The 13,373-nt window shown below is 40.3% G+C and overlaps 1 protein-coding gene across 3 annotated transcripts in view; it reads right to left on the bottom strand.

Annotated features, from left to right (window-relative positions):
* Positions 1–10,311: 10,311 nt before the first annotated feature.
* The window catches only part of WIPF1 (WAS/WASL interacting protein family member 1), a 94,786-nt gene continuing 91,724 nt past the window's right edge, over positions 10,312–13,373 (bottom strand). For all 3 annotated transcript variants that reach the window (XM_050969025.1, XM_050969026.1, XM_050969027.1), the window contains exon 9: positions 10,312–12,696. In XM_050969025.1, the coding sequence (XP_050824982.1) occupies positions 12,618–12,696 (79 nt within the window). In that variant the 3' untranslated portion in view covers positions 10,312–12,617. The remainder of the gene's footprint in view (positions 12,697–13,373) is intronic.

Here is a 13,373-nt window from a genome sequence, read left to right as displayed (position 1 = left end):
AAACTGCACGGTAAAAAAATGCCAAAAGAAATAGTGGCCCTGTCAAGTAGTATTTTAAACTTCACTGTTCTAACATACTTCTTTATGAGTGCTTAATCTAGGGATTTGTTATTTAAAATTAAAAAGCTTTTGTCTTCCAGTTTTATGTTATGAGTTAGAAATAGCTGCACATTTGAGTAGCATTAGTTTATACAGTAGTATAAACAGCATATAGACATTGTAGTTATTATACATTGTATATGTTTATTTTGAATTAGCTGAGGACCCACCATATGATGGAAGGAAATGTGAGTTCTGGCTAGTTTCCATGTAAAGCCACATTCATTCATTTTCCTGTACACAGACAGTTACTGGTATTGTGAGTGTTGTATCTTTCCATCACGTCTGCACTCATTTAAGAGTTGTTATCCATAGTTATTGTGAGAAAATTAAATTCATTTTGATTCTATCAAAAGAAAGAAATGGAATAAGATTAGCAGTTGTAACTCTAGTTGTCAAACACTGCTTGCAGGCCCTCTCTGACTTTGCTAAAGAAACTTGCACCAGGTAAGTTGCATAAAATAAACTGTCTTTTTTATAAGAAATCTGCATGACGTGACTAGCATGCCAGCTGGTCACAAACTGATTCATTTGGAAAACCAAAGCCACTTTTGATACCTACATATCATGAGTTTTTGAATGGTGTATGTTGAAACCTTTTCACTATTGACCAGACTTTAATCGATCTCCCTTGCTTATCATGATTCTATTTGTGAGCACAGTATATCCCTATGGAAAAAGCAGCAGCTTACAACATTTAGGAAAGCACGTCTCTCATTTAATGAATTTGTACATGTGCGGTTAAACATTACTTTGCAATTACTATACCTTTTTTGTGTTGTCTGTTTTGGGTAGAAAACCGCATCAGACCAGTTCTTTTTGTTGTTCATTTCATCTCCTCCTCCTAATTCCAACTCTTTTGTTCCTCTGTTCCATGCACATGCTATCATGTCTCTTGCTCTTCCTGCACGCCTCCGTACATACTAGTGGTATATCCTTCTCCTGTGCTCTTGCACATGCCTTCATGCTTCATCTCCTCCACTGCTCTACTCATGCTTCACAGTTCCTTCCTCTCCCCCTCGCTTCTCATGTTTAGTGATTTTGCATTTTATTTTAACCCTTCAAGTTTTTAGAATCATTTGGCGACGTGGGGTAGGTACGCTCGTCAGAGAAGTGCCGGTTTGTGGGGGAATTAAAGTAGGGGTTTGGCAGCCCAAGTGACTTAATTGCCCACATCACAGTAGTGGCCCTGACTCCCAGGACAGCACAGCCCAGTGGCCAGAATCAGTAAAACTGCCCTCCTCTGTGGGACTGCAGGGCCCATGGCCAGAGTAGAGTGGGCTGCCACCTGGGGTGGGTGGTAGTCAGGCCCTTCCTACTCCACCAGGTCCCAACTTAGGGCCTTGTCTGCAAGGGAATCAGGGGTGGAAATCCACCAGAGGCTCAGCAGGGGTTCTTCCAAAATACACAGAGTCTAGCCCTGGTTCCGTAACCAGATCATTGTCTAGTTCCTCTGGGCTACTTCCTACCCTTCCTTCCGAGACTGGTAGTTTTGAGGCTTCCACTGTCTCTCCTTTGGTGGTGGTGGTGGGCAGCTGGGGGTCGGGTGGAGCCTCAGCTGGCTCCTGTGTTTTGGTGCTCTAGTAGGCTCTTCACAAAGAGAGACTGCAAACACATGTACTCCCTTCAGCAGCCAGTCTAGAGTGAGCTGAGCTACTCTCTTTTATATCTAGGTTCCAGCTGAAGCATGCCCAGCAGGGGCGAGGGGGCACAGCCTCTTCACGCACACAGTGTGGTTTATCCCTGCTGAACCAGTGCGGGATAGGTACACACCGTCACATTTGGGTTGCAAGAGACATCAAATGGATCACGCATGCCAGCTCTTTGGATCACAGAACCAATTTCATTATTCTTAAGGGTCCTTAAGAGATGGGTTTCTGTTTCTAGATCTGAATATTTTTACTGATGGCAGCCCTCCTTTTTCCCTTTATTCTTTCTGAACAATGTCAATAAACATCTGCTCTTGGTTTAAATTCTCACCTTCTGTTCTGCTTCTATCAGTTTAGCTATAATAATAGATGCAGGGTTTTTTATTTATATTTTAAAATGCTAATAGTATCCTGCCTTCCCGATGAATCCGTTCTTGTAACAAAATTATGGAGCTGATTCTCCACTTTGTTACACTAGTTTTAGGTTGGTTGACGGCGTTACACTGACCTAAAACTTATGTGACTGAGTGGAGAATCAGGCCCTGTCTAGATTATACTTGAGTCATTTTACAAGTTGCTGTACCAGCAAGCAAAAAGACAGATTGGTGCTGTTATCACTAACTTTAAATTTTCATAGCTATAGTTCCGATCAAAGAGGTTAAAAACAAAATATTCTGTGAGTTGGGAATATATCTTAAAATGTAAAACTACATTTTGTTCTCACACAAGGTAAAATATTGATCAAAACTAATTTATAAATGATATAATTTCATAAGTTGACTGTGACCGTATAGATGTAGTCCCTTGTGATTGCAATGCAAAGGCTTATGAGAACAAATCACAAGTGCCACCTAGTGCTCTTTTGGAAAACACCATCTTTGCTTTCTAAGTAAAGAACATTCTGGGCAAAAAATATTTTTTTTGCAGTAATCTGAGATTTAATGCCAAAATTCAGACAGTCAAGGTGTTGTCTACTGACAACAAGCTAGTAGACACTTTTTTTCTTTGGAATCCAGATTGGTATGGAGCCAACATAATTACAAATCAAATTGTAAACCAAGAGGAAACATTCTGAAATGTACCTAAGGAACAAAACCCACAATCCTATTAGTGACACTGGGCATGCAGACCCCTGAGCCACATGGAGCCTTGCCCCACTGAACTCCATGAACATTTTGCCAAGGACTTCAGTGTAGCCAGAATCTCACCAATTTATTTCACTAGGGATCAGTAAACTGCAGAATTGGAGGGTTTAGAAACTCTCTTTTCGTTTTTAAAACTTAAGGAGTTCTTAAAGGGTAACTTAATTCCACTGGAGGGAAAATATGAATCCGCCTACCAAAAATAAAAAAGATGGAGAAAGAGAAAGGTCTCAAATATATATAGTTAGGATAAAAATTACAGTGAGACATAAGCTATTAGTGAAACCAGACTGAGGGAATAGATTTTTTTTTTAAATAGACCAATTTCTGTGCTGAGTTATACTAGTGTAAATCTATAGTACCATTATGGAGATACTGCAGAATAAATTAATGCAAAAGTTGGGCCACTATTTTTTGAACGTCCTTTTTACTGACTTACTACTATAATATGCCATGCTATGTTATGTCACTTGCACAATATACTGTGCAAACCTCTTTAATTGCTTAAAACACTGAATTTAGTTGTTTGGTGAATTGGCTCTCCAAGGGCATTACCAGATGCACACTACTTATGATCACTACTTGTGATTTCCATCAACTGGAAATTCATATGCAGCATGTACACAGCACTTTCTACCACCTTCCTGGCAACGAGTATCCAAAGCTTAGGTAGATATGGCTCCTGCTTAGTAAACATGAAGCTATACAACAGGTGGACAAACCCAGGGTCGGCTCCAGGCCCCAGCATGCCAAGTGCGTGCTTGGGGTGGCATGTCACAGGGGGCGCTCTGCCAGTCGCCGGGAGGGCGGCAAGCGGCTCCTGTGGACCTCCCGCAGGCGTGCCTGTGGAGAGTCCGCTGGTCCTTCTGCAGGCACGCCTGCAGGAGGTCCACTGAAGCCGCGGGACCGGCGACTGACAGAGCACCCCTCGCAGCATGCCGCCGTGCTTGGGGTGGCGAAATATCTAGAGCCACCCCTGAGCAAACCACGGCCCGCATCCGGCCCACCAGCTATTTTAATCCAGCCCTCCAAGCTCCCACTGGGGAGTGGGGTCTGGGGCTTGCCCTGCTCCAGCCAGGGAGTAGGGTTAGGGGGCCACTCTGCACGGCTCCCAGAAGCAGCAGCATGCTCCACCATCAGCTCTTACACATAGGGGCAGCCAGGAGGCTCTGCTCTGCATGCTGCCTCCGCCTCAAGTGCTGCCCCTGCAGCTCTCACTGGCCAGGAACCATGCCAAATGGGAGCTACAGGGGTGGTGCCAGTGGGCGTGGCAGCGCGCAGAGCTGCCTGGGTGAACCTCTGCATAGGAGCCGGAGGGGGGACATGCTGCTGCTTCTGGGAGCTGCTTGAGGTAAGCACCATCCAGAGCCTGCACCCCTGAGCCATGCTCCGGTGCCCCCACCCATTGGTCCCAGCCTGGAGCACCCTCCTGCACCCTAAATCCCTCATCCTCAGTCCCACCCCAGAGCCTGAACCCCCAGCCGGAGCCTTCACCCCTCCCATGCCCCAAACCCCTGCCCCAGGCTGGAGCCCCCTCCTGCACCCTGAACTCCTCATTTCTGGCCCCATCCCGGAGGCCACACTCCCAGCCACAGCCCTCACCCCCTCCCGCACCCAACCCCATTTTCGTGAGCGTTCATTGCCTGCCGTACAATTTCTATACCCAGTTGTGGCCCTTGGGCCAAAACGTTTGCCCACCCCTGAGCTATACATACGCAGGCCCCTCGCATTGTGTTATATGTACTTGTATGTCCACACCTGTTCCATCAACTACAGACATTTTAAATAATTTTGAATTTTTTATTAATAAAATTATTTTTACAGCTCCCTTTCCCCAAGTTTGTGGGACACTTTGCAGAACAAATAAAAAGATATGGTCCCTACCCTGAAGAATTTACAGTCTTGCACAGGCAGGATGAGGGTCCCAGCAATAAAATGATGTGGTTATTTGGGCACCTGTACATTATTTTATTTTTAAATAAGTAATAATCCACATGTGGGAGGTAGTATAGTAAAAATGAGTTTGAAGGAGGAATTAGAATGAAGAAAGGGGAGGGGCCAGGCAGGCAGACTCAGGGAAGGTGTTCCATGAAACCAGCCAGAAAGAAAAACAGGGCTACTTGAATTTTATAGGCGCACATGTGTATTCTCAAATAAACCATCTTCCTTGTCTCACTGCTTTCATAGGAATGCAAGTAACTTGCAGGATAACAGAAGTGAAAGCTTCTATTTTCAGTAAGGCTCCAGAAAGATTTCACAAGACTCCAGCAATAAAGGGCTGGTTTATAGATGGTACAACAAAATGACACTTTCCACAACCCTTTGACAACTGCCCCAGTGGAAATAAGACTGTACGCTAGAAAGCGTGTGCACTGCTTTCACAGCTGCTGCATCTTACATGCAGAGCCACTTCCTTTTGTGGAGCTCTTGTCATGGTCTGAACACTTCAGCTACCTCTTCCTCATCCACAGACACTCTTCCCTTCTTAGGAAATGACTTATATACATTAATTGCATGTGATGCCTTTAGCCCTCTACCATCCAAAGAGAAAAACTGCAACACATTAGAAAGTTCAAGGCATGCATCATGTTGGCCAGATTAACGGTAACTGTTTTTGTGTTTATCAAAATCTGCCCTCTGCAATAAATGGCAAAATATTGGTGCAAACAGGCGGGGGAGGGAGGAGGACTTATCATTTGCACAGTGCTATGTATGTATAAAGTCTCACATTTTAAAATCAGAATGAGTTAAGATCCTCTATTCATGTCCAAATATATTTGCATACAAAAGCTTAGATTTCCATAAGAAAATCAGCTTGATGGATAGCGAATTACCTGATGTGTGTGTGTATGTGCTGGTATGGTTTGCACACAAATTTGAATGTTTCTGTGCACAAACATGTGATTTGACTAATTTCACACACAAAACATAGATTGACCGAGTTGCGCTTGTATTATTAATGGTTGTTTTTGAAAACTGAATCCCAAAAGCTTAAAACTTCCTTTTGTGAAAACTACTGCCATCAAACACCAGACATTCCTATTTTTGAGCACAGATTAGTCCTGAAAAGTGATGCCCTAATTAAAATATAATTCAGTTGCGTGCATGTTGGGCCCCTTTCCTCAAACCCCGTGTCTGTTTATTTGTCTTCCTTTAGATTACAAGCTACTTGGGCAGGGATGATGCCTTCTTTTCGCAGAGCACATTACGAGTGCTAATAGAAATAACGAATACAGGGAAAAATAATGAAAAATAGTTTAAGATTCAAAATGAGGAAGGCACTCACAGGAACTAGTATCATCACTTCTCAAATAAAAATGTTACTTCTTTCAGCTGCGGAAGAAAAAAAATGAATGATGTAAAGATAGAGAGGGGCATTTAAAGGAAATTAAGTGGTTAAAAAAAAAGGCAATGATAAAACCGAAACAATATAAAGGCCCAGCAGGCTGAGTTCTGTAGAACTCACTCAGGTTAACTTACACCCTATACATCATTTAGACAATCCACCACATACTGTGATTATAGGCAATATTTACTGTTCTTTATTGTTAAGTTGGCATCTGCAGAAGCACTTTAAAAAAAATCATTCTCTCTTTACATTATCCTCCTTTGGAAAGAAACTATGTTTTAGTTCATTGCATTGCACAATGGACCCCATCTCTCAGCTGGGGCCTCTAGGTGCTACTGGAATACAAGTAATAATGGTTACCATTTTTACAGCCTTACACTGGTTCTCACATTAAGGCTTCCTGTTCCTGTCCTTTTTATGCTCACAGCCAGTCAGGTTACCTCCACACCTCATTCCTGAAGGCTTGCTTCTCTAAATTTGAGAGGACGCCTCTTCTAGGCTCCAAATCCATTGAATAAACTGCATTAGAAGTTGAAGATTTGACTTCCTTACTGTCAGAGATATGGTGCAAATGTCCCGACTATCCACATGGTCTGGCAGAAGGTAAAATGATCATGTACTGGGAGAAGAGCATTAGTAGGAGTGACTGTGTTAGTTTTAGCCCCATCTCACTGAATAAGAAGTTTAGGAGCTGGCAGGCAGATACTTGGTTGCAGCTGAATAAAGAAAACGGTTGCTGACCTAGTTTTCTGACCTCTCATTTAAAACTCTTACCCAAGGACTTTACAGTTGAAAAGTATGTCAACCAGGCTGTGAGCATCATGGATGTGAGCTGTAATGTTAACATGAACTGATCTGATCTTAATTAGCTCCTTTCAATGACAGTGTAGTTTATGGAACACAAGGCCCCAGCTCCTCTGCTTCTAGCCAATCTTCCTTTTTAATATTCACTTGATTTCCGTTTTGAAATCATAATCCCTTCAAGTATTCCAAGTTTCCAAGGAGGGGTTTAATAGCATGTCCTTTAGTCTGGAACTGTTTCCTTATATAAACAAGAACTGCAATTTTGTTTCATCTCAGTTCCTTGGTAAATAGGTGCAAAGATTTTGTTCTAGCACATGGATAAGGTACACAAGTCCAGGAGAGCATTAGCAGCAGCTTCCTATGGGAATGCAATGAAATTTACCCTCTGTATTTTAAACATTTACGAAGTTATCTTTTGTGGTTTCCTTTCCAAGACTATTCTATGCCTGATTTTTCTATAGACGCTTAACTTACCCAACTCTTAACTAATTGCGAATAAAAAACCCAGAGAACTGCCCATCACCAAAATGGGTGTTTTTAAAGACTATATTCTAATTATAATTCCCTGCATGTACCCCCCTGAGTTTAACAGTTTAGCCATCTCAGTATGCACCATTATACTGATTACATCAGTTTCACTAGCTGTGAAAGAATAATAGGTGAGCCCATTGCATTTTTAGGATAGTAAATTGAGATGCAGTACTATATAGACTTCTTTCACAAAAGGATCTGACCATCCAAAGATCTGTCACAGACATCATTGTCAATATTATTTCCTCTTCTTCTCCCTTCCTATAGTGCAAGCTCTTGGGGTCAGGGCTCTCTTGCACTAGGTGTTCGCTGCTTAGCACAATAGGGCTCCATTTTCAGGTGGGAGCTTTAGGAACTATTGGAATACAAATAATAAACTGTGATAAGGGGACACCACTAACTTGAAATCCAGTCACTTTAAGAACAGGGTTAAAATTAGTTTCAAGCATTCAGACGCTTGCCAATTTTTGTGGTTCTACTCATTGGCTCCTTTAAGGTTATTACTGTGAACTATCCTAACGAGTTAAATAATCCTTCTACTTCTGAGGAGAGGTTGAAGGGAGAACATGACTAAGCCCCACTTGTATTTTCAGACATTGACTAGGGGGTTCTAACCCTATATTCTGGCTCCAAATGGACTAAAGTATAGGAAAAGTCTAAAGACCAGGAGTGAGAACAGAATTGTGATGAGTGAATGGACACTTCTTTGGGGAAATGGGAAGTCCCTGATATTTTGCATTCCAAAAGGTAAAATATTTGCTTATCCCTGTTTAGTAGAGACATTTGGTGCATAAGACTTTCATCGCGTATACGTTTTTGTTTGGCATTACACCTCACCTTAAATTTTTTGTTTGTCTTGCTTAGAAACAAATCCTGAAGTCTTTATTCAGCTATGACTGTAGGATCTGGCCCTAAAATAATACCTAGCTATAAGTATAGTATCATAAGATACAATGTAAATCTGTAACATTCATTAATCAAAATTAACAGGCTAATTTAAGTATTAAATTACAGTGATTTTTATATACATTAACCATGCTTGACATCCTTTCAGTCCCACACTGTGCTGCAAAGAAGTGGTATATACTAAGTTGGGAAAAAATGTTGCAAGTCTTGAGCAAGTGCCCAGGTTCATTATTACACTTCTGCTTCCCTTTAAGGCCAGTAGTCAGTTTCCTCTCTCCTGAAGGACTTGATAGGGTTTGTTCCTAAATTAATGCAAGTCTCCACAATCAATTCATTATCGCAAATAAAAGCAAAAATTTATTTAACATAGGGCAGAAAATAGAGAAAAAGAAGCACAAACAAAATAAATGTTATTTTTGTTCTGCTTGATGACTAACATTTTATGAAAAGCCCAGAGAGCTTAGCTCCAAGCTCAGCTCTGGATAGTTTTGGTTAAGCTTCCCAAAGACTTCACATAAGTTACCAGAATCTCCTCTCAGCACAGCAGGCTGTCAGGTGGACTTGACACATTTCTTTCAGAGAAATGCTTTATTTGTTCTTCAGGAACCATTTTGAGCTATATTTCTTCCTCTTTACAGTCTTGTGTGGCTTTGCATGTCCAGATGTTAAGTGCTGCCGTTAGCACATTTTATATTACCTTACATTACAGGCCTGTCATCATTGCACCAAGTAAACTGTATTTCAGACATACTTGATTAGGTTTATTATTCCTTTTCTCTGGACACACAGTCTTCATTTCCTCCTCTTTGACTTGCATAGCCATTGCATACACTTGGGAACAAAAAATTTATATAAGCCTGAGCTAGTCTCACTGAACACCTGCAAAACCTCCCCTTTGTCATCAATGGTGCAGGTCCAGACGCTAATTAAACAGCCCAGAAGATTTCGTTTTAGATGCTTGGGAGCCTAAAGGGCTTCCTCACCTTCTCTCTTTTCATTTGAAGAGACATTTTCCTTGCAGCAGCTTCTTTTAGCAGTTTTTCTTTTAATGAATATTTCATGCAAGGTATTCTCATTATTTCCTGGTTGAGTACAGTTTGGAAAAAACTATACACCCAATGTAATGCCAGAGTAGATTTTGTTCCCACTGGACAGACATCAACATTCACAATACTACAATATGACACTGAGAAAGCACATACAGGTCTTGTTTTGAACTGTTATATCAATATTCACTCCATTTTTTATGTAATCCAATGCATACAAATTCTTCCTTCTTTTTAAGATTCTGTTGCCATAATGACTATGTCAAGGTTTCTCATTACATAATATTTTGTTTGAATTAAAATTAGAAGTTTGCTCATAAGACTCAGAATTCTTGACTCTAAAAGGAGGAACGTGTAGCTTCTAATTGCATTTTTTTTGCATAGCAAAATTATTATAGTACTAAAACACCCAAACCCAAGTGGAAATTAGTTCCCCACACCTTCCTCATAAATAGAATGCAAAATACACCACAGACATGTAAAACAGTTATTTTTGTGAGCAGAAGCTACTGTCTAATTTTTTTAACCATAAGAAATGCATCTTGTAGTTCCATCCCAGAAGATGCTGTTCTTCTGAACCAAAGAAAGTTAATGCAAGGCTATTTAGTTCATCAAAAATTCCTGATTTCTGCATCACATATTTAGTTTTCTGTAATAATTCTTATACCTAAACAGAGTACCTAGAATAAAGTCATAAAGCATTAAGAAAGTCACTCCAATAGATATATAGTTTGTGCTCTTCATTCAAAAATAGGGAATAGAAAATATAAATAAAAATGGCCATCTCACACAGAAAGCCCTGATTTTATTTATCTGGTTGATTTGCATAGAAATGAGTTTCAGTGGTCATCTGTCACAATTTGAGTCTCAGGCGATGACATACAGATAGTTAAAGGAGTGCATGTTTAAAACACCATGCCATCAAAATAAACATACTAAATCCTAAACACAGCTAGTCAGTGGTCTTCTAATATACTTGCGCAGCCCCACTGAAGTTAATTGGATCGTACAGGTATAATAGAAGAGATACATTGGTCCAATGACTGTAAACATGTGGGGTAACTGTTCTATTATTTTCAAATGCATTAACATCAGAAATTGATTTGGAATTAAGCAAACTTCCATTCATACTCCAATTAAAGGCCTGACCCAGCAGTCTTTTCAAACACACTACTCCCTTTGAAAGTAGTGGATCAAGCACGTTACAAATGCAAACACTTAGCTCAGACATTGTATGATCACACTATAAGCACTGTTTTGTATTTTACATTAGACATTAAAGCAGAACATCTAAAATTTTTATAAAAAGGCAGTAATTGCTATTTTGACATCAAAGGTTTGTTAAAATATAGTAAGGCACCATTGGATTAACCAGTTTTGTTTCATGCTTATCTTTTTTAAACACTATGCATAGTGAAATAAATATTGTAATACTGATCTTATTGTAAATATCTACTTGTATACAAAATGATATACTGAATGTTAAAATGATGCACTTTTTTAATATATTTGGTGAATTTTACAATCAAAAAGACATACATTTATTACTATCTGAGGGAAAAATGATTACTTTCATTTCTCAAAGGTGTTTTATGGCTGCTTAGCGTATACATATTGAAAAAATTTCTACTAGTAAAGAAAGTGCTAAGAATCAAACAGTTCCAAACAGATTGGATTTCTTTGCTTCTCTCACTGAAGCCCACATCACAGTTTAAAATTAGACTTCTGCTAATTTGTTATGGCTTTGGTTATGATTATAGAGAAATTCTGCTCATGAAGTGAATTAGAGAGTATTTTGGATGGTGCAGTCAGCTACAGGAATGAAATACAGCATTTTCATTGATTCAGCCAAAGTAAAACTGTCTTGCTATATGTAGATAAGTTATAAAAATGTATAACTTCTGGAGTTGCTCTCAGTTGTTACACTGCATAACTATTCATATTTCATTAAGACTTGGCAGGGTGATGCATTAAAATATTGTATTCTCAAGTCCATGATGTCGTTCCTCAGAAAGCCATAAGTGCTTTGGTTTAACAGCATCAATACAATAATTTATCCTATAAATATCACTAGGTGTTTTAAATCTTCTTTGGACTTTAGACTCACACAATAGTGGGCCACATACAGACTTTCAATATTCATAGCCCTTATGTTTGTTTGTTTGTTTTTTAAGTGCCATGCTTACAAGTGATGTTAGTACATTTACAGATCAGACGGGCTTGATCCAAAGTTACATGTCACAGGTGGAGCTTCTTCTGAAATCTGTGCAAGAAGCTCACATGGCTCTGATCCTCTGTGTGTGTGTGTGTGTGTGTGTGTGTGTATTTCAACGTAGGATCAAGTCCATGGAACGCATCTCAGAATCAGGCCCAGAGATATCATAATATAAAAAAATGTATTTTATCAAATACTATCATAGGTAAAAAAATCCAAACGTGACTTTGTAAACATACTGGAAAGGCAAAGCTGTACTCATCACGTTCATCTCCTACCCTATCATCAGTGGGATTACACAGATTGTAAGGCAGGGTGGGATCTGCCACTACATAGTCACATAATGGAGAAGGTCCCACTGCACACTTTTCCCTAGGGTTCAATGTTCATTTTGAAGAGTCTCTTCTGCCAACCCCCCGAGATGTTCAAGTGTTGGGCTCAAAAGTATCATACTGTAACAAAACTCGCAGAATTGAATGAAGAATCATGTTTTCCACTGCTGGGGGGGGGGGGGTAAGCGGGGAGGAGATGTCGGCATTTTGCCCAATATATTTCTAACTTGCATGGCTTCTTCTTTTGATTTAATGAGCAACACAGTATGAAACATGTCCACCAGTGAGGACTTCCTGGGGACTCCAGTGAGCACGTTGAGAGAGTCAGAGATTGGTGGGGAGGTGATGGAAAGAAAGTCATTCTTCAAAGCTAACTTTCAGAAGTCCAGCTTACAGAGATACATTCATCAGACACGTTCAAATCCAGAATCAAAGTCCTCCTATGATTTCCAATGTCTTTTTCCATTTGTTTACATCAGTTTATAAAATGCACTAAACAAACATTCTTTGCTCATGTACAATATTTAGAGGCAGTTCTGCAATTTCACCAATCACCACAATGCCTAAAAAACGTTTGCTTTCTCCTAAGAAGGGAATTTCCTTCAGATTCCTCCTGATACCCTCTGAAACAAGAGTTTGGGGTCAATACACTTCACCCCTGTTGAACCAGCATGGACAACAAGTTCTAAAGTTTATGGCTTTCACTAGAAAATGGCCTTCCACCAGATCCCTCCTGTTTAAATGTGAGGGCCATTCATTCAAGCACTCACTTGATCTCAATTGCCATGCAACACAAGGGAGAAGCACTCGAGCAGCCAAACCACACAAAGGTTCATTAGTCAAAAACGTTATACCCAGAAACAAATGGGAAGCCAATGCAATCTGTGGAGCACAGGTGTTAGCAGGCTTCACAGAAGGAGCATATAATTAAGGGGGCTAGTGCATTTTGTATTAGCCATAGTTGGAGCAGTCTTCAGGTGTAGCCCGACATAAGGAGCATTACAGTAATCCAATTTTGAGGGCATGATCCACATCCAAATGGAAAGGATCAGTAGAGATTAACAGTATAAGACTATTACAAAACAAGGCATCAGGGCCATATAGGACACTATTACACAGCTGAATTCTCAATTTTCTCTTTTCTTTGAGAATTCTCCTTCATGTCATGGTAACGTTTTCCCTCAAGAATGAAGGCTGGAGATACCCTCTGCTGGAGCCCAGTGCTGATGGGGTGTCAGAAAACGATGCCATTTAGTTGTCACCCTCAGAGGGAGGGTGTGCAATCTGTAGCATAGACACA

This window comes from Gopherus flavomarginatus, chromosome 10, assembly GCF_025201925.1.
Source record: "Gopherus flavomarginatus isolate rGopFla2 chromosome 10, rGopFla2.mat.asm, whole genome shotgun sequence".
Classification (NCBI taxonomy): Eukaryota; Metazoa; Chordata; order Testudines; family Testudinidae; genus Gopherus; species Gopherus flavomarginatus.
This window is presented reverse-complemented; position numbering and strand designations above follow the sequence as displayed.